General features: G+C 55.3%; 1 protein-coding gene across 1 annotated transcript in view; it reads right to left on the reverse strand.

Moving 5' to 3' along the window:
- The window catches only part of Notch1 (notch receptor 1), a 46,346-nt gene that overhangs the window by 8,372 nt on the left and 17,247 nt on the right, over positions 1 to 20,727 (reverse strand). The window contains exons 3-27 of the mRNA XM_038337318.1: positions 19,502 to 19,764; positions 18,624 to 18,962; positions 15,893 to 16,015; positions 15,069 to 15,302; positions 14,336 to 14,491; positions 13,981 to 14,166; positions 13,580 to 13,693; positions 12,744 to 12,857; positions 12,192 to 12,425; positions 11,999 to 12,109; positions 11,276 to 11,468; positions 10,687 to 10,832; positions 10,393 to 10,506; positions 8,467 to 8,586; positions 8,016 to 8,168; positions 7,086 to 7,314; positions 6,359 to 6,560; positions 5,423 to 5,576; positions 5,105 to 5,289; positions 4,515 to 4,647; positions 4,046 to 4,303; positions 3,849 to 3,961; positions 2,431 to 3,002; positions 1,830 to 2,231; positions 618 to 766 (exon numbers count right to left, since the gene is read on the reverse strand). Coding sequence (XP_038193246.1) covers positions 618 to 766; positions 1,830 to 2,231; positions 2,431 to 3,002; positions 3,849 to 3,961; positions 4,046 to 4,303; positions 4,515 to 4,647; positions 5,105 to 5,289; positions 5,423 to 5,576; positions 6,359 to 6,560; positions 7,086 to 7,314; positions 8,016 to 8,168; positions 8,467 to 8,586; positions 10,393 to 10,506; positions 10,687 to 10,832; positions 11,276 to 11,468; positions 11,999 to 12,109; positions 12,192 to 12,425; positions 12,744 to 12,857; positions 13,580 to 13,693; positions 13,981 to 14,166; positions 14,336 to 14,491; positions 15,069 to 15,302; positions 15,893 to 16,015; positions 18,624 to 18,962; positions 19,502 to 19,764 — 4,997 coding nt within the window. The remainder of the gene's footprint in view (positions 1 to 617; positions 767 to 1,829; positions 2,232 to 2,430; positions 3,003 to 3,848; positions 3,962 to 4,045; positions 4,304 to 4,514; positions 4,648 to 5,104; positions 5,290 to 5,422; positions 5,577 to 6,358; positions 6,561 to 7,085; positions 7,315 to 8,015; positions 8,169 to 8,466; positions 8,587 to 10,392; positions 10,507 to 10,686; positions 10,833 to 11,275; positions 11,469 to 11,998; positions 12,110 to 12,191; positions 12,426 to 12,743; positions 12,858 to 13,579; positions 13,694 to 13,980; positions 14,167 to 14,335; positions 14,492 to 15,068; positions 15,303 to 15,892; positions 16,016 to 18,623; positions 18,963 to 19,501; positions 19,765 to 20,727) is intronic.

Genomic DNA, 20,727 nt, shown 5'->3' on the forward strand with positions numbered 1-20,727 from the left:
CCCCTTTCGAGGAGGAGGATTAGCGAACTTCAAATCGCTGCGCTCGCATTGAGCTGTTAAGACAAAGGATTTAGGGGGATTTTCAAGATACAAACTTCAACACTTCACATGACACCGATCAATTCTCTCTCTCTCTTAAAAAAAAACTGTAATGATTTTGAAATAATACCCAACAAAGAAAAATCAGGGGTAAAGAATGGGGAGACAAAAAAGCTCCCCCACACTTTCTGGTATATGTATACAACTAAGCTTTACCTATGGCTGTTACCATCCACAGGGAGGGAAGGCCATCAAGAAAATTCCAGAAAAGCACTCCCTGAGCTCTGGAGGGCAGTTGGCACAAGGAGTGAGAGACAGGCTGTGCCCCTCCCAGACAGACTCCAGCAGGGCTGGGGAGTGGGACGCTCACTTAAATTTATTTTAATGTGTATATGTTTTGCCTGCATGTACGTCTGTGAACCCTGAGCATGCTTTGTGCAGTGTCAGATCCCCGGGGATTGGAGTTACAGAGAGTTATAAGATACCATGTGGATTCTGAGATTTGAACCGGGGTTCTCTGCTAGTTCTCAGCCAGCGTCCTTAACTACCAAGCCTTCTTTCCGACCATGACCACTCACTCTTTACAGCCTCGATCTTGTAGGGGATATTGAGGTTGCCCAGTGAAGCCAGCGCGCCCAGGAAGGCGGCCACATCGGTGGCACTCTGGAAGCACTGCGAGTATGACTGGATACATTGCCGGTTGTCGATCTCCAGGTAGACAATGGAGCTGGGAACACACACATCGCGTTGAGATCAGACACAGCCTAGCATGCTGCCTGCATACCAGCTCTGGCTCGCTAACCTATCTCTCTGACCCAGAGAGCATGTCTGACAACAATAGCCCTACGACTGGACAGTCTCCATGCAGCCCCCCGGTTTCAGCACTTAGCAGGAGCTCATCCCACTGCCCAACATGTCTTTCAGCCTTGCCCCTTAGGTACCACTGTACCACTTTGCTTCAACTCAGAGAAGAGAATGTCCTCAGGCACCCATGGCCCTCTTGAAAGCAGTACATGGTGCCCCCACAGAAGTGCAGGGATGCAACTGTGGATTACTCCTCAGAACCCCCCCGCCCCGGGAGTGGCTTGAGGTGACAGCAGGATCGGATGCCTGAGAGGTGAGACTCTCATGCCAGCCGTGTCACCCACTCTCAGCCTCTGGCCTCTCAGACACGGGATTCTAACACAGCCTCCAGGTGACAGTACATTTCTGACCTCTACTGCAGTTCCATGCCAAGGAAATCAGGACTAAGAACCACTGGGGTCAGGAGACACTGGGGTCAGGTGCCATTCTGGGATCCTCAAATGCAGGGTGTGGGGGTGGCATAACTTGGCCTGGCTGGTGCTTCTCTGCCCATCCCCAGGTGGCTTCGTGAAGCATCCATGAGATGCTCCTATTTGTGCCTCCTCACTGCCACCCTCGGGTCCTCAGCTGTCAAGGCTCAGCAACAGTGCCCTCTGCATCCCCCACCCGCCTCCTCTGCAAGTGAGGGTAAGGGGGCTGTAGAGACTGAGGTGCAGGCTTGGTCTAGGACGACTTAGCTTCAGGGAACACGCTGGAGGCTTTAATCAGGTTGTTCCCGATTAATCACCTGGTACAGAGTGAGGCCTCAAAACCTCAAGCTTGGCCTGCCAGGTGCCTGAAGAGGAGTGACCTCAGCACTGCAGATCACTTTTGACCATAAGTCGGGTGAATACTATCTCCCCAGAGTTCACCTCCAGGACTGAGCTGGCAACAGGGCCCCGGGATACACTGGAAAACAGCCCACGGCAGCTGGATCTGTCGCTCACCCGCGGATGTCCATGGGGTCCAGCTCCCTGCGTTGGCGGCCCCCATTGGTGCCGGGAAGCAGAGAAGAGGTGGTCCAACCCACGGCGGAGCGCTTGATTGGATGCTTGCGCAGCTCCTCCTCGCGGCCATAGTAGGGGAAGATCATCTGCTGGCCTTGCGCGTCACGCTTGAAGACCACGTTGGTGTGCAAGACGTGGCTGAGTTCCCGCAGGAAGTGGAAGGAGTTGTTGCGTAGCTGCTCAGGGGGAAGCAGCACCACCAACACCAACGTGCCGGCTGCCAGCCGCTCGGGCACGTGTTCTGCGCAGTCCAGTCCGTCCCACTCACACTCGGCGCTATTGCAGCCCTGGTCGCAATGGCCGTCACTGAAGTGGTCCTTGCAATACTGGTCATACAGGGGGCTGAGGGACACGGGACACAATTAGTCTTATCCCAGTCTGTGGGTCTCACACCCACCCTGACCAGCCCAGACCTGGGAAACGTGCTCGGTATCCCCTAAGGGCAGGGGTAGACATTGGCCTCAGGTTCCCGGCATGTGGTCCCTCCTCCCCCAGCTATCTGCTGAGCCCTGGGACTCTGAAGCAACCTGGCCTTACGTACTTGCACTGCCCCTCCGTTTGCTGGCAGTCGAAGCCATCGAAGAGGCAACCGGCTGAGCTGCACTGGCTGTCACAGCGGCCATCACTGAAATACTTCCAGCACTGCAGGGACTGTGTGCAGTTCTTCCAAGGGTCGTTGAAGTTGAGGGAGCAGTCACCACCATCCCAGCCACACGCGTGGTTGTTGCACTGGAGGTTGCAGACCTTGTTGCCTGCGTCCACCTGGCACTCGGGCAGCTCACAGTCCTCCTCAATTGGTGGCGGGGGAATGTCTCGCCCAGCACCTCCTGTGAAGCTGTAGTCCAGGATGTGGCACAGCAACCCATTGAATTTGGCAGGGCACAAGCAGCGGTAGAAAGGGCTCTCGGATGTGGGCTCACAGGTGCCCTGATTGTAGCAGGGGTTGCTACCCACACAGGGGCTGCTGGCTGGAAACTGGCACTCGGGACCAGTGAAGGAGCCCAAGCAGAGGCAGGTGGGACTGCGGGGGCCTGAGATACATGTGCCGCCGTTGAGGCAGCGCAGACTGCCACAGGTGCGGGCATCATTCTCACACGTGGCGCCCTCAAAACCCTGTGGTGGAGAGAGATGGTGGCGCATTGGATCAGGGTGCTAGGATTCAGGGACACCATGCATCCCAGCCTAGGCCTAGCCACATCCCATTACCTATGAAAGGTGTCTGTGGCCTTTCCCCAGTAACAAGACCCTTGAAACATCCTCGCCACAAGAAGGTCATAATTGCCAAGGGCTTTGAAACAGAGCGATAGCTGAGTGGGTAGAACCCTAGGAGTTTTTAGAGCCATGAAAAACCAGGCTGACACTGGTCCACTGTATGTGTGAATCCCTGAGGGTTAACACCCAGAGCAGACACTGCACACCAGTGCCAGCTCTGAGTGTGACCCGCGACACCTTCCATGCAAGGTGGTAACTGTAGGACATGGCAGGCAGGATGAGGACCTGGCCCTCCTGATAAGTTCTCATGCAAACCTAAAACTGCTTTAAAATGAACACCTATTTAAAAACAAGAGGCTGGGCTGGGACCCAGTGCCAGAACATTCGCCCCGCATGTGTGAGGACCTAGATTCCCAATCCAGCAGAGCAGGAAATAAATTTCTTTAAACAGGGTCTCGCTCTGTAGCCTAAGGTAGCCTTGAATGCAGGGCAATCTTTCAGCTCCAACCCCAGAGGACTAGAATTACAGGCATGTATGTGTTATGCCCACTCAAGTTTTATGAATAAGCTGGGAGGGTGAGCATAAGGGAGCATGGTTCTTAGTCCTTAGCCTTGGCTAGAAGCCTTCAGGATAAACTAGTCTTAGTGAGGGTGCGTATGGGACAGATCCATCCAATGTAAGATCCAGGGGTTCTGGCACCCTCAGACATGGCACCCTAGCAGCTGCACAGGGCCAGGGGCACCTACCGCAGGGCACCTGCAGATGAATCCGCGGGCGGTGTTGGAGGCCACGGCACAGACACCCCCATTCTTGCACGGTTTGCCCCTGCAGCCATTGATGACTGACTCACAGCGGCGTCCTGGGTGAGAAGACAGTAAGTAAGGAGCATGCCCTGCTGCCGCTGCCCATCGCCCCATTCGGCCCACCTGCCCAAGGCACGCACCAGTGTGGCCAGCCCGGCACTCGCAGTGGAAGTCGTTAACCCGCTGCACGCAGTCCTGGGTGCCACGCGGGTCACAGGGGTTGGAGAGACACTCATTGACATCGCCCTCACACCGCTCCCCGACGAAGCCTGGTGGGCAGGTGCAGCTGTAGCCACCCACCTGGTCCACACAGGTGCCATTGTTGAAGCACTTGGGGCTTCGAGTGGCAGGGTCAAGGTGGGGATGGCAGTCATCAACATTGATCTCACAGTGTACACCTGCAGAGTGACCAGGGACATTATCAGGGAACGGTACCGGCTGTACTCTGTCCTATTGTGGTCCAGCACATCCGTCAGTTAGGAACTGGCATCCAAAGAAAGCGGCACAGCGCCAGTGGCGTCCATCTTCCTACTAAGATTGGCCCCACAAGGCGAGATGGAATGAGCTCTGGCTGGATCCTCCTCACCCTACCCAGGCCCCCACTCTTACCCTGTGTGCCTCTGGGACAGGAGCACTTGTAGGTGTTGGTCAGATCGATGCAGGTACCCCCGTTTTGGCAGGGCTGGGACAGGCACTCGTTGATTTCCTCAGAACAGTTAGCTCCGTGATAGCCAGCCACACACTGCAGAAATGGCACAGGCCACAGCTTGGTTGGAGTCAGGGTATCATATATCCCCCCCATCTGCTATGCAGGCTTACACACTCAGGCCTACACTGGCAGCCCTGAATGGGGGCTCTACCCAGCAGACCCTAGGTAGGACCTTGGTAAATTAAAGTCACTGTCCAAGGTGGGGAGGGGAAAACACCTAGTCCCACAGGGGTGAGGTCTTGGAGCAGGAGTTGGGTAGCATAAAGCTCTCTAGGAAGAGTACCCCAGGCCACTGCTTGCACCTCCTCCTCCAGCACATCTGCAACGTGAATGGATCCTGCCCAGGTGTGTGACACTTTGCTCTAGCAAGACACTGGGCTCAGTCGGCCATGATACACCAGGTCCCAGCTCCAAAGCCCTCCTGTGGCAACACTCATGCCAATAACCCCCGCCCCGCGCCGCCACCCCCCCACTTCAAGACGGCCCACACCTTGCAGGAAAAGCCACCCAGGTAGTCAGTGCAGGTGGCTCCATTCTGGCACGGGTTAGGTGAGCACTCGTCCACCTCATCCTCACAGTAGCTGCCGGTGTAGCCCGCCTGGCAGTGGCAGTAGTGCTTGTCCTCCTCATCCACACAGAGGCCTCCATGCTGGCACAGGAGGGTGACGTCGATGCCTGTAGGGACCAGACGAAAAGGAGCTGGGACTTGGGTCACGACTTCCAGGACGACTACTGCCCACGTCCTCCTGACCTGGTAGGCCTGGCCTGGGCCGAGCCAGGGAAAAGACAGACGGGCTGGGCCAGTTACCTCGCTTCTGTGCGGCCACCTCGCAGGACACACTGAGCACATCGCAGTTGAAGCCAGTCCAGCCACTACGGCACTCACAGTGGTACTGCGTGTTGGTCTGCCAGCACTTGCCACCGTTTTTGCAGGGAGCCGAGTCGCACCAACGCACAAGGTTCTGCGGACACAGACCGTGGTCAGCCTCTTCCCCCACCAACTCTTGACTGCCAGGGACACCCTCTTGCCCTGGTCCTGGCCAGCTCTGAGTAGTGCAGCGGTTCTCAGCCTTCCTAAGGCTGTGACCCTTTAGTACAGTTCCTCATGTTGTGGTGACCCCAACCATAAAATAATTTCATTGCTCCTTCATCACTGTGATCTTGCTGCTGTTGTAGACTGTAATGTAAATATCTGATACGCAGGAGATCTAAAATGCAACCCCTGTGGGGGTTGTGACCCACAGGTGAGACCCACTGGAGGGGGACATTCTGTCCCTCCCTCACCTCCTCTCACACTAGTTCAGAGAGAATATCACCTAAGAACTCCCAGGCACCGGGCTCACAGACACCTGCCCTGGGAGCACTCTGGGCACACATGGAACACCATGTCTCCCTTGCTCTCCTTCAAGGCCCTCTGCAAAGCCAGGGCGTCTACTGCCTTCCCTTGGACATCCTCCACCAGAAGGGAGCATGCCCCCAGGCTGCTTTAGATAAATGGCCATATAATGCATTCCACAGAAGCAAGAGCCTGGCATCCCCACCCACTCTCTCCTTTAGAAACACCCATCTTGGCATTTTCCCAGAGAATGTGGGTCCACTCTGGCCCCATAAACCCATGATGACACCTGGGAGCCCTCTCTGCTCCTGTGTCCCTGGCCCTCTGAAGGCAGCATGGCTAAGGACTGGGCACCGGGCAGTAGAGAGTCCTAGGCCCTCGGGGTCATACTCTGCAACCTCGGCTCACCTGGCAGTTGAGGCCAGTGTAGCCCTGTGGGCAGGTGCACTTATAGGTACCATAGCTGTCTTGGCAGGTGCCACCGTGCAGACAGGGCCGTGAGTCACACTCATTGACATCATACTGGCAGTAGCTGCCTGTGAAGCCGGGTGGGCACAGGCAGGTGAAGGAGTTGATGCCATCCACACAGGTGCCACCATTGAAGCAGGAGCTGCGGAGGTAGACAGGAGCAGAGGAGAGTGAGGGGGTGTGCTAAGGTCCTTGCCTGGAGAAGTCAATGCCACGCTAGCCTGGCTACAACACTCACATCACGACCAGAGATTTTACAGCACACAGGTACATGATGGTTAAAAAGAAAAGAAAAAAATCAAGGGCAAAATCAGAATACTATAGGAAACACATTACAAACCAGGTGTGAGATTGACATTTAACATCAAGCTTCCTGGCAATCAGGGCAAAGGGGGAAATAAGATGGATTATAGAGCTCTTGTTTAGTAGGAGGCTGGCTCACCAATTCCTCTGGATAAACTTCCTTGTTCTAAGTTACTGGAGGTCACAATGGCCCTTTTAAGAGGGACATCGCAGTATAATGAACAATGCTGGATTCAACTCAATTAGTGCTGAATGCCCACTGGGTCTGGGCAAGACACTTGCTTGAGGTGCCATGCTGTGAGTCCCTGTGTGTCCCCCACCATCCATTCCTTTCCCTGCTCCAGCCGAGGCTGGTGGGACCCACCTCTCGGTGCAGTCAGGTGTGTTATTCTCGCAGTGGATGCCATTGAAGCCCGCGGGGCAGGTGCATGTGTAACTGTCCACGCAGTCGGTGCAGTTGGCACCATTTCGGCAGGGATTGCTGGCACATTCGTTGATATCCTCCTCACAGAAGGCACCCTGGAAGCCAGGCAGGCAGTCGCAGAAGGCCGTGTTGATGCCGTCAGTGCAGGAACCCCCATTGTGACATGGGTCTGAAGGGACAGAAGGATGAGCCTTAGGGTGGCCAGGGCTCGCAGCAAGCCTCTGGTAATACCAGTCCGTGGGGCCACTCACTCCAGGCTGATCCCATCTCTGAGCCTGGGCTCTGCTCCACGTACATCCCTTCCCCCGGGCCCAAGGCAGTGGGGAGACAAGAATTCACCAGCTTCTCAGACCCAGTCATGGGGAAACTCATCTTCCTACACACACCCTGATGGTGCCAGGCAGACCCTCACTCTCTCTAAGTCTTAGTTTGACTCAGGATGGGGGCAACCCCAGAGCCCTGCACAACTCACTGGGTCCTGACAAGGGCCAAGTGTCAAGGTTAAATACAGTTAGGCCCCATGCCATCATCGTGAAGCGACTGGTGCCTCTGTTCCATGTCATTCAATTGGGTTGGGCAATCTAGCTGCAAAGCCTTTTGAAGCCGCTTTGCTTGGCCCATGTGGAGCATGCAGTGGTGCCCAACAGCCACTTCTTGGTCTGTCCCTAGCATCTGACCTGTCTCCTTCTTGGCAAGGCAGTCTGTGCCCTGAGCTGAGGGCACAGCTCTCCACAGCCCTGAAGCTGACATCACTGGCTGTCACTGGATGCCGGGACTAATGTCCCATCTCAGATTCAGCAGCTCATTGCCACGCGTGCCTGAGGGACAGACGCCGAAACGTCGGGGGGGACAGAGCTGGGTACCACTTACTGGGCCGGCAGTCATCGATGTCACTCTCGCAGTTGCGACCTGTGTAGCCAGCCTGGCAGAGGCAGCGGTAACTGCCATTGGTGTTCTGGCAGGAGGCCCCGTGGCGACACGGACTCTTCACGCACTCATTGATGTCAATCTCACAGGTCTGACCTGTTAGGACAAGATCCAGTTGGCTACCCTGCCCCTGCCCTCGGAGCCTCTGCCCTAGCTGGTCTTTCTACCTGCAATGCTAGTTCCTGACTCTGGGGAACAGTAAGCTACAGAGTGAGGATGTGAAGGGCCTCCCAAGGTCACCTGCTTTTGGAGCTTCCCAGCGCAGGTGGCTCAGTACCTATGGGCTCAGCTCTGGAGACTGGAGCCTACTCCCTCCTGCCCTAGAGCTGACCGGGGCTCTTGACTTCCCACCCACCACCACTGCCCCAGTCTGGTGGAACCAGGCAAGCCTTACCCTGCCAGCCTGGGGGACAGACACAGGAAAAGCTCTCATAGTCCTCAGACTCCTTGCACACCCCGCTGTTTTTGCAGGGGCTGGTGGCACATGGGGCCAGTACCACTTCACATGTGGCTCCTAAGGAGAAAGATATGTAGTTGAACCCAGTGGGCATGATCCATAGCATCTCTGATTGAGGGGGTGATATGGGGACCCTGTATGATTGGCCAGGCAGATTCTGATCCTGGGAGGAGTGATAATCACAGACAGGAAGTTAGAGACACAGCAGAAACAAGGCTCTTTCTGAAGTCACTTTCGTTTTAAGCGTATGGTATGTGCATGTGGGGTATGAGTGTGTATACAGAGATGGATATCAGATGTCTTCTCTCAGTTCTGCACTTTACTCCTTGGAGACCAAGTCTCAATGAACTGGAAGATTGTCAATTCAGCTAGGCTGGCCAGCCAGTGAGTTCCGAGGATACATCAGTCTCTACTCCCAAACGTTGGGGTAATGGGCATTTAGTCACACCCTGTTTTCATGTAACACGGGTCTCAAGTTTCCACAGCCAGCACTCTTCCTCCATGAGCTGCCTACCTAGCCCCTGAAACTACCTCTTGTCTCTCAAACTCTCCAAGATGAAGCCTGGGCCTTGCCTAACCAGAAAACCTCAAAACAAGACCCATACTATTACAGGTGGTTAAACCTGGTAAACCCTGGCCTGTTCCCATTCCAGGAAAAGCCCTGCATGCAGCCAATCCTGAGGCTTTAGGTCCCAGAAGGCTCACTCGAAAAGGAGAAAGAGCCATTGTGGCTACTCCAAGCACATCCTACTTGTTGGGGAGCAAGGGGTGCAGCCTCATGCCAGGGCAGTGAATCTGATAACCGCCTGGGGGAGCCATGTGCACCCACTCTTCTTGTAATCCAGGCTAGCTTTCCTGTTTATGGCTATGGTTGGCTCCATAGCTGAGCAAGGAAGCCTTATCTTCCTTGTCTCCCACCATGTCCCTAGCCTGCTGGTGTGAGTCTCCAGGGCCCCTATCTCTATCGGTTTCCACGGTGACCTGGGCAGACAGGAACTTTGACAGAGTTTCCGACAATTGTACAAAGGGAAGCAGGAAGCAGGCCAGCAGGAAGCAGGTCAGCATGGCTTGACTCCTCCCGCCAGCCCCGATAGCAACAAGACCTAGAGGAACACAGGGTTCGCCCAGCTGCTGACAGCTTCCTCACTGACCAACACAGGAGACAAAATCCAGGCCCTTTAACTTTCGTCACAAAAAAACCCCAGCATCCTGGTCACCAGCTGCCAGGCATCATAAGAGGGACCCTCCTCTCCACCTTCAGAGACCCACTTGGGATGTCCAGAGACCAGCAGCAGCAGCAGCATGAAGCCACCAGTATCCAGTGGCAGCAGTAGCAGTAGCTGAGAGGGTTGGGGGGCAATGTGGCCATGGCTTTCACGTTCATTGCTTTGCTCATCTCTCCTGCAGGGGGTCCACTTCTCGCCATTCCTCAGGCAGTACCCATGGCAGGAGCTGCTTCTGTTCATCTGAACAGAGAGCTCCTTGTCCCCTCACACAAAGAAGCTGCCATCAAAGGAATCTCAGGCCCAGCCGGCAGAGGAGAGCAGCCAGGCCCCTCAGAAGCACAGGGTGGACACTGATCCATGCACTGTCTTGTCTACTGGTACCCTGGGCTTTCCCCAGAGGAGTCCAGAGCACATCTCACTCCGAGCCTGCCAGATAAACACCCGGACATACACACCCTGGTATCTGAGTCCTTCCAGGCATCCTCTATAGAGACCCTATCCCTAGGCCCAGGCCCAAGTGCTACAGGACCTAAGGCTCTCAGCAAGAAGCAGAACCTTCTAAAATGCCTGGTGATCCCAATACTCTCAGCCCCACTAGCTACCACCAGAGCCCATTACACCCCTTGGCTGCTTGTACCTGTATAGGGTAGAGGGCAGTTGCACTTGTACCCGGCGACATCATCAATGCAGGTCCCCTGATTCAGGCAGGGGTTGGAGGCACACTCGTTGATGTTGGTCTGGCAGTTAGGGCCTGCAAGAAGAGGAGCAAGAGTGGGTGGGCCTGCACCTCTTCCCTGTGCATTTACTCTAGAGAGTCAGAGGCCCAGCCTCTTGTGTATCAGGAGAACCAAGAAGAGGATGCTATGGGCTGTATTGCCAGCCCCAGGTCACCTAGGGGACCCCACTCAGGAGTGCCACCCACCGCACTCACCACTGAAGCCTTCTCGGCAGGTACACACGTAGCCACTGGTCATGTCTTTGCAGGTGCCACCGTTGACACAAGGGTTCGACTCACACTCGTTGTTGTTGATGTCACAGTTTGTTCCACTCCACCCAGGGGCACAGTCACACTTGTACCTACGGCAGAAGACTGAGCTGCAGCCCGGGCCCAGAGCCCATCATCTACTGGGAAACTCTTAAGGTGAGCTGGAGATAACCACTTTGCCCAAAACCAGGTAAGGGTTCCAGACTGGGACAATGTGAATGTGACAAAGTACTGACCTTCTGTGTAAAACTTTGATGGTTTCAATAAAGACTTTAATAGTCCATTCACCTATCCATGTCCCCTCCACCCTGCACCGGACAAAGGGCTGCTGTCCTTATCATAAGTGTCAGAAGACTGCTTTAGCAGCCACAGTGGGTTTAGGGTACTTATGGCTGTATCTTCAGCTGATGCTGGCCAACGAGGACCCAGAGCAGGGATGCTGGGAAGATGCTGGGAAGACCATTGGACACACATCCACCCAGCCTGTGTCTGCCCCAGGCTTCGAGCTGATACCTCCCATGCCAGCCTGCCGTACCCATTGAGGCCATCCCGGCAAACCCCGTGGATGCAGGGGTTGCTGTTGCACTCGTTGACCTCGGACAGACACGTGGGATCGTGGTAGCCTTCGGGGCAGCGGCAGGTGAAGCCAGCGATGCCATCCTCACAGGTACCCCCATTGTGGCAGGGGCTGCCTGCACACTCATCAATGTTGACGTTGCACATGCTCCCTGTGGGTGGGGAGGGACTCAGATACCAGGCCTGCCCCCCGGAGCCCACCCCTCCCTTTCTGGGCCTCAGTTTCCCTATGCTCATCTGTGAAATTCTGAGCTATGGTAAGCTGCCTTATGTAGCAACGAGCCACATGACTGTAGCGCCAGTAGCTTCGGGGTCTCGTGTATTTCAGCCTAGCTACAGACCCATTAGGTAGCTGAGAATGACCTGAACTTCTCATCTTCTCGCTTTCGATGTCAGAGTGCTAGGGTTACAAACATACGCCACTGCGTCTGGTTTATGTGTTTGTAGAACTGAACGCAGGGCTTCATGCCTGCTAGACCAACCCCTCATCAACTGAGCCAGCCATTCTTCAGACCAGCTTTACTATAGTCTTGAGACCCATTCTCTTCTGCTGTTCCCCCAGGGTCATGGGAGCCCAGCTTGTGCCATCCAGCCCTTGGACTCCTGCTAACTCCAGAGATGCTCCCAGACCTGTCTCATCTAACTCTACGGTTAGCCTTGACCTCTGACTTCAGCCATTCACCTGTGTAGCCTGGCTCGCAGGCGCACTCGTAGCCGTCAATCTTATCCAGACAGGTGCCTGAGTCGCAGGGGTTGCTGGCACAGTCATCCAAGTTGATCTCGCAGTTGGGTCCTAGGGTCACGTGACACATGGTCAGCTAGCTTCCAAGCTTAGCCTTGCCCTTTTCCACCCACTGCTGGCTCTGGCCAGTCACCTGTGGTTCCCTTGAGGCATAAGCAGAGGTAGGAGTTGTCACGGTCTTGGCAGGTGCCCCCGTGGCGGCATGGCTGGCTGTGGCACTCATTAATGTTGGTCTCACAGTGATGGCCCGTGTAGCCTGGCTGGCAGAGGCAGGTAAAGGTGGCCACCCCATCCTTGCAGGAACCATAGTGACAGGGGTCAGGATCACATTCATCAATGTCCACCTCACAGTGGGTCCCCGTGTAACCTAGATCACAAGAAGGGGGACAGCATAGGTGAGCTTCAGGGCCAGTTACTCCCTCAACACTTAGCTGGACACACATTGGGAAACCACTGGGCCATCCCAGGGTCACTGCCAGGTCACTGATGGATCCAGGGTCACTGCCAGGTCACTGATGGATGTAGAGGTGTCATATACCCTGGGATATCCTTATTACTCCTGCCTGGAGTCAAAACTGAGCAAAGTTCCTGATCCTCAGATCAGATGGCCCCAGACTAAGGCCTCCCCGGGCTCCTGTCCACTTCCCACCATCTAGCCCCACAGATCCCGCACTGCCTCTTATACCTTCCGTGCACACGCAGGTGTAGGTGTTGGGCCCGTCCAGGCACTTGGCACCATTCTTGCAAGGTGTGCTGGCACACTCATCCACATCATACTGGCACAGGTGCCCGCTGAAGCCTGTGGCCAGGGAAGAGGTGATGGTTACATCTGACCGTATCTTAGCCCCTTGGTTGCTACCCACAAAGCTTAGCATTAGCTGAATGCCTGCCTACATGGGCTTCCCAGAGGTAGCCTTGGCTCTAGGTACAGATGACCTAAAGGCTTCTACCTGCCTCTTGTACCCAGCCCCTTACACCCTGCCCCTCTGATCAGAGGTCCCTGTTCAGCACTGCTCAGTGGCTGCCTCCCTGGCAGGGTCCTTTTTCCCCAAACCGCCTCTGGTTGCTATGGTTACAGCTGCGCTAGGCTGTGAATGGGGCTCCCCTGGCTCAACCATGTCTAGGATGGCTGATTTACATCTCAGAAGGCCCAAGGCCTTGTCCAGTCCCGGGGTAGGCAAGACACCCTCCATCTAAGTTCCTCCAAGTCCTTCCCATCCCTATTAGGCCAGATTCCCATGCTATGTCCTCACTCCCCATGATCATCAAGAAGCAGACATGGGGAGAGCCAGGCAGGTGGGCTCTCCTATCTCAGAGGCACTGCAGCACCTTCCCTCCTTCAGTAAAGGTTTTCAGGTGCCAGGCTCCCTACATCTCAGCATGGGCTCAATTGCCCGCTGCCTTCTCCTTTGAGGAAGACCTGAAAACATCCTGATCAACTCACAAGGCAAAGTCCTCCCTCAAAGTAGTCTGGAAGGAGATCAAGAGGACACAGGTCCTGTGGTAGGCAGGTGGCCTCACCTTTGGGGCACTGACACAGGAACTCGTTGATCTTGTCCATGCAGTGGCCATTGTGCAGGCAGGGGCTGCTGGCACACTCGTCCGTGTTGATCTCACAGTACACACCCTCATAACCTGTGGACAGGAGATGGTGACACTGAGGATGGCTTCAGTAGGCCCTACTAGAGCCCTCCCCCAACTGAAGACATGAGACAGAAGTGACCCTCCCTCATACAGTCCTAGAATGCCAGCCCACTGGGGTTCGGGTCTGTATCTGCTCTGCTTTGTCCTGTTCACCTGGTCTCAGTTCCCCATGTGCTGCCAACCGTGACAGAAGCCTTACTCGAAGCTATCCAGCCTTGACTCAGTCTCCGGCTCCCTGCTCTTGGCAGCCCCCAGGGCGGGAGGCAGCAGAATCATACCTGGCATACATATACACTGGAACTCCCCAATCTGGTCCAGGCAGGTGGCATCATTCTGACACGGGTTGGAGATGCACTCATTGACATCAATCTCACAGCGGGGCCCCGTGTAGCCCTGTAGACACTGGCACTCAAAGGAGCCCAGTGTGTTGAGGCACTTGCCTGCATGCTCACAGGGGTTGGCACCTGGTGGGGGAGACACAGATGAGGGTTGATCTGGCCTTCCGGCCTCCAGGTCATCTGCAATGCCCCAGCCCACATCATCAAACCGGTGGCTCTCCAGGACAGGTCACATGCACCCCCATGTGACAGGCCAGGCAGTTCCTGCTGCCTGTGCCACGGCACCTGCACCTACCCAGAGCACATTCATCCACGTCCTGGCTGCAGGCTGGCCCCGTGTACCCAGAGGGGCAAGTACAGATGGCCTTGCCGTTGACAGGGTTGGTGTCACAGTTGGATCCCTCGTTGCAGGGGTTGCTGATGCATGCATCGTTGAGGTGGCAAAGCAGACCTAGACAGAGCAGCCGTGATAAGTGCTTATTGCTTTTCCCTACTGACTGGCTGTTGCAGCTGGCTCATCCTCACCCAACACCCTGAAATGAAGCTCTGTGACTCACTCAAGCATCCCATAACATCCCATATTGCTTGGATCACTGCAAGGATCTTGTCAAGGTCCACCCGGTCATGAGAGCCACAGCTTTATCTGCTTTTTTTTGCTTTGTTTTGTTTTGTCTTGTCTTTTGGTTGTTGGTTGTGCTTTTCTGAGACAAGGGTCTCTCTTGTATTCCAGGCTGGACTCAAGTTTGCTATACAGCTAAAGAAGACCTTAAACTTTCTATCCACTGTTCCCTGAGTGTTAGATTGATGCCGCCACCACCCACACAGCTTATGTGGCACTGAGAATTGAATCCAGGGCCTTGTGCGTGCCAGGCAAGCACTCTACCACCTGAGCCATGTGCCCAGCCCCGTAGCTATGTCGGAGTGAAGCTGGTCCCTGCCACTTCACTCGCAGTGCCCCAGGTGCGTGCAGCCAAGGTTGACAAGCCAACCAAGCTTGCCTTCTCCTCGAAGACTCCATGCTCACTCACCCGTGCGCCCATGTGGACACTCGCAGTAGAAGGAGGCCACGCGGTCATGGCAGGTGGCTCCCTGGAAACAGGCAGCACTGGCACAGTCATCAATGTTCTCACTGCAGTCTTCCCCGGTCCAGCCATTGACACACACGCAGTTGTAGCCGCCATGTGTATTGTGGCAGGTTCCACCATTCTGGCAGGCATTGGGCATCAGCTGACACTCATCCACATCCTCTGTGCAGTACTGACCTGGGAGGACCACAGGACGATCAGCCTCAGGGGATGCTACACGCTAAGCATCCTCTGTGCAGACTGACCTGGGAGGACCACAGGACCATCAGTCTCAGGGGATGCTACACGCTGAGCATCCTCTGTGCAGACTGACCTGGGAGGACCACAGGACCATCAACCTCATTAGATGCTACATGTTGAGCTCCCTGCCCTTAGCTGTGGGGCTGTAAGCCACTCTCTCCAGGAAGTCTTCCTAGCTGACTTATGCAGCCAGCAGATCTCACTCCATTCTCCAGCCCAAAGGGCATCATTCCTACTTTATCATTAACCAGTGAGCTCCCTGAGGACAGCTTTGTATTCATCCCTGAATAGCTTGTTCAGAATGCTAGACCTCTGTCTGGCTCAGTGCTGGGGACCTGATTTTGGATGTGTGCTGACTCTAAGTGGAGGGAGGCCCAGAAGCTGTCCCACGCCACCAGTGTCCTGGGTCACCCTGGGTCTCCAGCCTGGGCTTCCCGAGCGTGGAACAGAGCTCAGACCTCCCTACCACTCCACTGCGTGCAATTTGGTGAGTAGAAGTCTATCCCACGGAAGTCCCACGTACACACCTGTCCACTCCGGTGGGCAGCGGCAATTATAGGTATTCACGCCATCCACACACGCACCCCCATTCTTGCAGTTGTTTCCCGGACAGTCATCCACGTTTGCTTCACAGTTCTGGCCAGCAAAGCCTGTGGAACAGAAGCCAGCAGGTCAACCTGACCTTAGGGGCTGGCTGAGAAGCCCCGCTGGGCTCCAGTGTCTTCAGTTTCTAGTTGGGTCCAATGTACTGCTCAGGGCAAGGCATCTATCTATCCCTCCATGGCCTCCCTGCTCCCGTGCCCAAGTGACAAGTGACAGCTCCCTTCTAGACAGTCGCTGTGTAAAGAGCTGGCTAAACAGACAGGGATCCAGAAACAATGTTCTAGAAGGTTCTGCTATAAAACTACTATCACAGTGTTTCTGGAAACTGCACATTGGGGTTCTCTACAGTAAATCAGTGGTATAGGCACGAATACTTAAAACTGCTGGAGTTGACGCTAGGCCTGGGGGTGGGACCCAGGCAGACCTGCCGAATCAGGACCTGTGAGCTATTTTCCCTAGAGCACAGCGAGGGCACATGTCTCTCCTCCACAGGCAAAAGCAGCTCATCTAGCCTGGGGCTGGGCCCTGAGGTGTGGCCTGCAGCGTGGCCTTCATGAGGGCCTTCTCAGCAGCCAGTTAGCTATTAATCTCCTCAACTCCCGCCGGTTCAATGATCAACCCAGAAAGGCGAGTCTGGCAACAGCCAAACCTGCAGCCGGTTACTAATTAACACCCTCTCTGGGGATGCCTTTGAACCCCTCTTGCCCTTGGAGAACCCACCTGTTTGGCTCCTCCTCAAAGATTCCCCCTCCACCCCCCCCAACTTGCACCACAGCAAAAAGCTGGAGGCTGGGAAAAGCCAAAGTGAAGAACAAGCGCTTGTCTGGGAGGGGGAAGAGCCAACAGGGAGCCTAGCGCCCACCTAGGGGTCAGCGAGACCAAATACCCCGTCTCCCTGCCTGTGCAGGGCTTTATTCTAAGGCAAGTTCCGTTTCCAGGCTAGAACTGAGTCTGGAGGCAGCCTGAGCAGTGCAGAATGGTATCACTCTGGGAGAGGACAAGAGAGCTTGAGTCCAACATGCAGCCTGGAAGGAGCCTCCTCTATACAGCATCCTCTAGGGAAACAGGGCCTGTGAGAGCACAAGGGAGCCAGGTGGGACCCAGCAAGGTACCCAGGAGCCAGAGTCACTTTAATCCCTAGCCAGAGCTCCCAGGGATATGTTCAGTCCTGACCTTAGTGCCCTAGATCCCCTTAGGTCATGTGCCCCTCAGGGGACCTGGTACAGGGCTACCTGAGAGCCCAAAGGGTGGGTATAACTGAGCCCTGACTGAGTCCTTTCAACAACTTGGGCAAACAATTCTCACCTCTTCTTACTCTAAAAGTCTCCACGTTTTTCAGGGTGTCCTGCTTTTAGGGGTGACCCAGCCACTAACACATCAATGTCTAAGACCCACCAGTCAGGGTAAGCAGACCCCACCCAGCCCTTCCTTCCCTCCTGCCTACCTCCCAACACCCTGAGTTGACCCACCCCACCCTGCATAGGGTGGATCGGTACCAGCGCCAGGCACAAGCTCCTTGGACAAAGTCGTTTCCTTCCAGCCCCCATGACAGACCTATCAACACAGTATGGCCTCTCAACACAGGTTCTAACACCTGAAGTCTGATGTGGCCACCAAGGAGGATCTGAACCCACAGAGCTCTGGGGCCCACTGAGTATGAAGATTCTGTCCCAGCCCTCCAGAAAGCTTAGCTGGCCACAGAATGTGTAGGCAGCTGTCTGTTACCTCCAAGCTTGCCCAATGACTTTCAGGAAATGCACAAGCCAGTGTCTGCACGCAGACTCTTGAGGCTGGCTTCTGTAAGCTCGGAGCAGAAGGGAACTTCCCTTTTTCAGGGGGTAGCGTGGCCCCAGGGTTGCAAAGGGGGTGGGGTGGCCTGAGGTTACCTCCAGCAACCAAACCTATTCCTACTTCCTGAGCCCATTCTCAACCTCCTGGTATGAGAGGGGGTCTCAAACCTTTGAGTTACCATCCTTAGCAGAAAGGCCCCACCCCTGCAGCAACAGCAGGCCCAGAGGGGAGAATACTGCCCAGGAAGTAATGAGCAATTCTCCGCCCCTCAGGTCCTCAAGGCCCTACAAACCAACTTCCATCCCCTGAGACAGGGGAAACCCCAGGGACTGCCCATGACAGGTTGCTCCTCCGACATACAGACTCACATGCAGATACCAGGCAGCTCACGAGCTGGCTTTACAGGCAGGTTGGCCCCAGCCCTAAGAGGCTCAGGGTATAGACAGGGTGTTAGGCAGCCAGGATCAGGGGAGTTCCAGGATTAAGGAAACACCAGCGGAAGGCACCCTTAGCAGAAAGAAGGCTTGGGCTCATGCACCCAGCTGATGGATCTCAGCAGATGGCCCAGACAGAAATGGACCAGTGCGGCCTGAAGTGTGTGGTGCCACTGAGAGTGTCACCTGGCTTTGATACTCCTATCTTAACATGCTCTTACACCACACCTGAGGCTTCCTTCATGGGCACCTGCTTCTGAGAACCAGGCCCTGGTCGCCAGGCTCTCTGCGGCTGGCCTTCTCTAAACTTCCTCTGTGCTCTCCCCACAAAAGGGTATGATCCCTTTACTGTACCCCTCTGGCTTGACAGCAGAACACGCATGGGTGTGGACATCCAGGCTAGAGGCCAGTATATTGAGATGGGACCTACCTGGCAGGCAGGCACACTCATGGGTGGTGTCTCCCGTAGGGCGGCAGGTGCCCCCATTCTGGCAGGGTGAGGGGCTGCAGGGCACATAGGGCAGTTCACAGTGGGGACCCGTATGGGTGGCACGGCAGGCACAGCGATAGGAGCCGAACTCGTTGTGGCAGGTGCCTCCGTGGCGACACAGCCCAGGGTTCTGGCTGCACTCGTTAACATCTTGCCTGCAGGTGGGGCCATGGAAGCCAGGAGGGCAGCCACAGATGTATGAAGACTCAAAGGGTAGGCACTGGCCACCATTGGCACAAGGGTTGGAGGCACACGGGTCGGCTTGCTGACATGACTTTCCTGAAGTGGGGGAAGCAAGAGGGTCAGCTGTAGCCAGGGCCTCCCTTATGAGTCCATGGCAAATCTGGACATCATGGAGGTACCAACTAGGGGTGTTTCTTAGTACTTGATGCAAAATGTAGACATCTTTCTATACACAGAGGCCTGGGGATTACAAGAGACCAAGTGACCACCCAAGGACAGAGACAGGAGTAGGAATGGGTAGCCTAAAATTTGTACTAGCTGTCTCCTGGACCCCACATATCTAACCAACGGCAGCTGAAAGCATCCTGGCAGGGAGAGGGTGAGACCAGAACTGCATGAGGACTCCCCATTTGCTCACAGAAACAGTGAGGGTTTCGGGCTCTGGGAGCCAAAAATCAGACAGTTCGGGGCTGGAAAGGACCAGAGTTCCTGAGGAACCCCAAGAGTTTTCAGGACAGTAGATCCCTGCTTATCTCGGAGAAAGTTTGGCATACTAGAGTATCTCAAGTCAATATATATAGTAGGGTAGCCTGGGCTACTCTAAGGGTCCCAGCCATGAAGTTCACAGCCCTTACCTGACCATCCTGGGGGGCAGCGGCACTTGTATTCTGTGAGAGTGAGCAGGTCACAGGTGCCCCCATTGCGGCAGGGGTTGGCTAGGCAGGCATTGTCCAGAGGTGTCAGGCAGAGGGGCCCAGAGAAACCCAGGGGACAGCTGCAGGCGTAATCCACAGTGCCACCATGGTCCACAACATGGCATGTCCCGGCATTCTTGCAGGGTGTGCTCAGGCACGGATTGGGGTCCTGGCATCGTTGGCCCACGAAGGCTCCGCTGCAGCTGTTGACAGACACACAGGGCAGTTAGCACCCCAGCCTTCTTTTCCGTTGGCCACCGCTCTTCCCACCCTGGGTAGCAGGTGCAACTGGAATCAGGCTCTAGAAGCGAGGAGCAGTGACTGCTCAGTGGGCAGAGGTTTCCGAGGCGATGAAACTTCTGGAGCACGCACCAGTACCTTGGAGGCACTCGCTTAAAAGTGGCTACTTTCACATAGTAAGTGAACTTCACCTCAATAAAAAGAAATAATAGCAACTGTTAATTGGGGCCAGGCTGGAGAGACAAGACCAGCTTGAATTTCAAACCAGGCAGATTTCAAACCCATGGGTTTATACTTGTGAGTTCTATAGAGTGAGCCATGGAGAAGGGGCCCCTGCAGGCCCAGCAGAGCCCCCGGGGGTGGGGGTGGGGGCACTCCGTGAAACCCTCATTTGGGAGGCTGATCTGGTTTTTCTCTCCCAGCTTCTGTCATGAATATGCATCATCTGGGTTAATAAAAGAGTTCACGGTTCCTTCGACTTTCAAACATCAATAGCGCAGTAAACGCGGGAAGCGGAGCAGACTGGAGAGTGTATGTGCTTTCTTCCTATTCAGTTCCTGCCCCATAGCCAGGGGGGCTATGCCAGGATGCAGGCTGGTGCCCACTCTCTACAGCTCAGCTCCCAGACACAGGTTCCTCATAGCATACCCCTGGCAGCAATGACACTCCCTCAGGGGGACAAATCAAATTTCCAGACACAAGTTCTCTGTGCCACGCATCCAGCAGCAGCAGCAGCAGCAGCACCACCACCACCACCACCAGTCTCTGAGGACACAATGCAGCAAAGGATGGCTCTCCTCAGCTCTCTGTGGGCACTTTGGTGGGCTGAGAGCCTGCCCCATCTCCATACAGGTGGGGGCTTCCTGTCTTCATGCCTAGACTCACTGGTTCCCTGAAGGGACAAGCTCAAGGTCCAACACCGCCCC

The sequence above is a fragment of the Arvicola amphibius genome, chromosome 7, assembly GCF_903992535.2.
Source record: "Arvicola amphibius chromosome 7, mArvAmp1.2, whole genome shotgun sequence".
NCBI lineage: Eukaryota > Metazoa > Chordata > Mammalia > Rodentia > Cricetidae > Arvicola > Arvicola amphibius.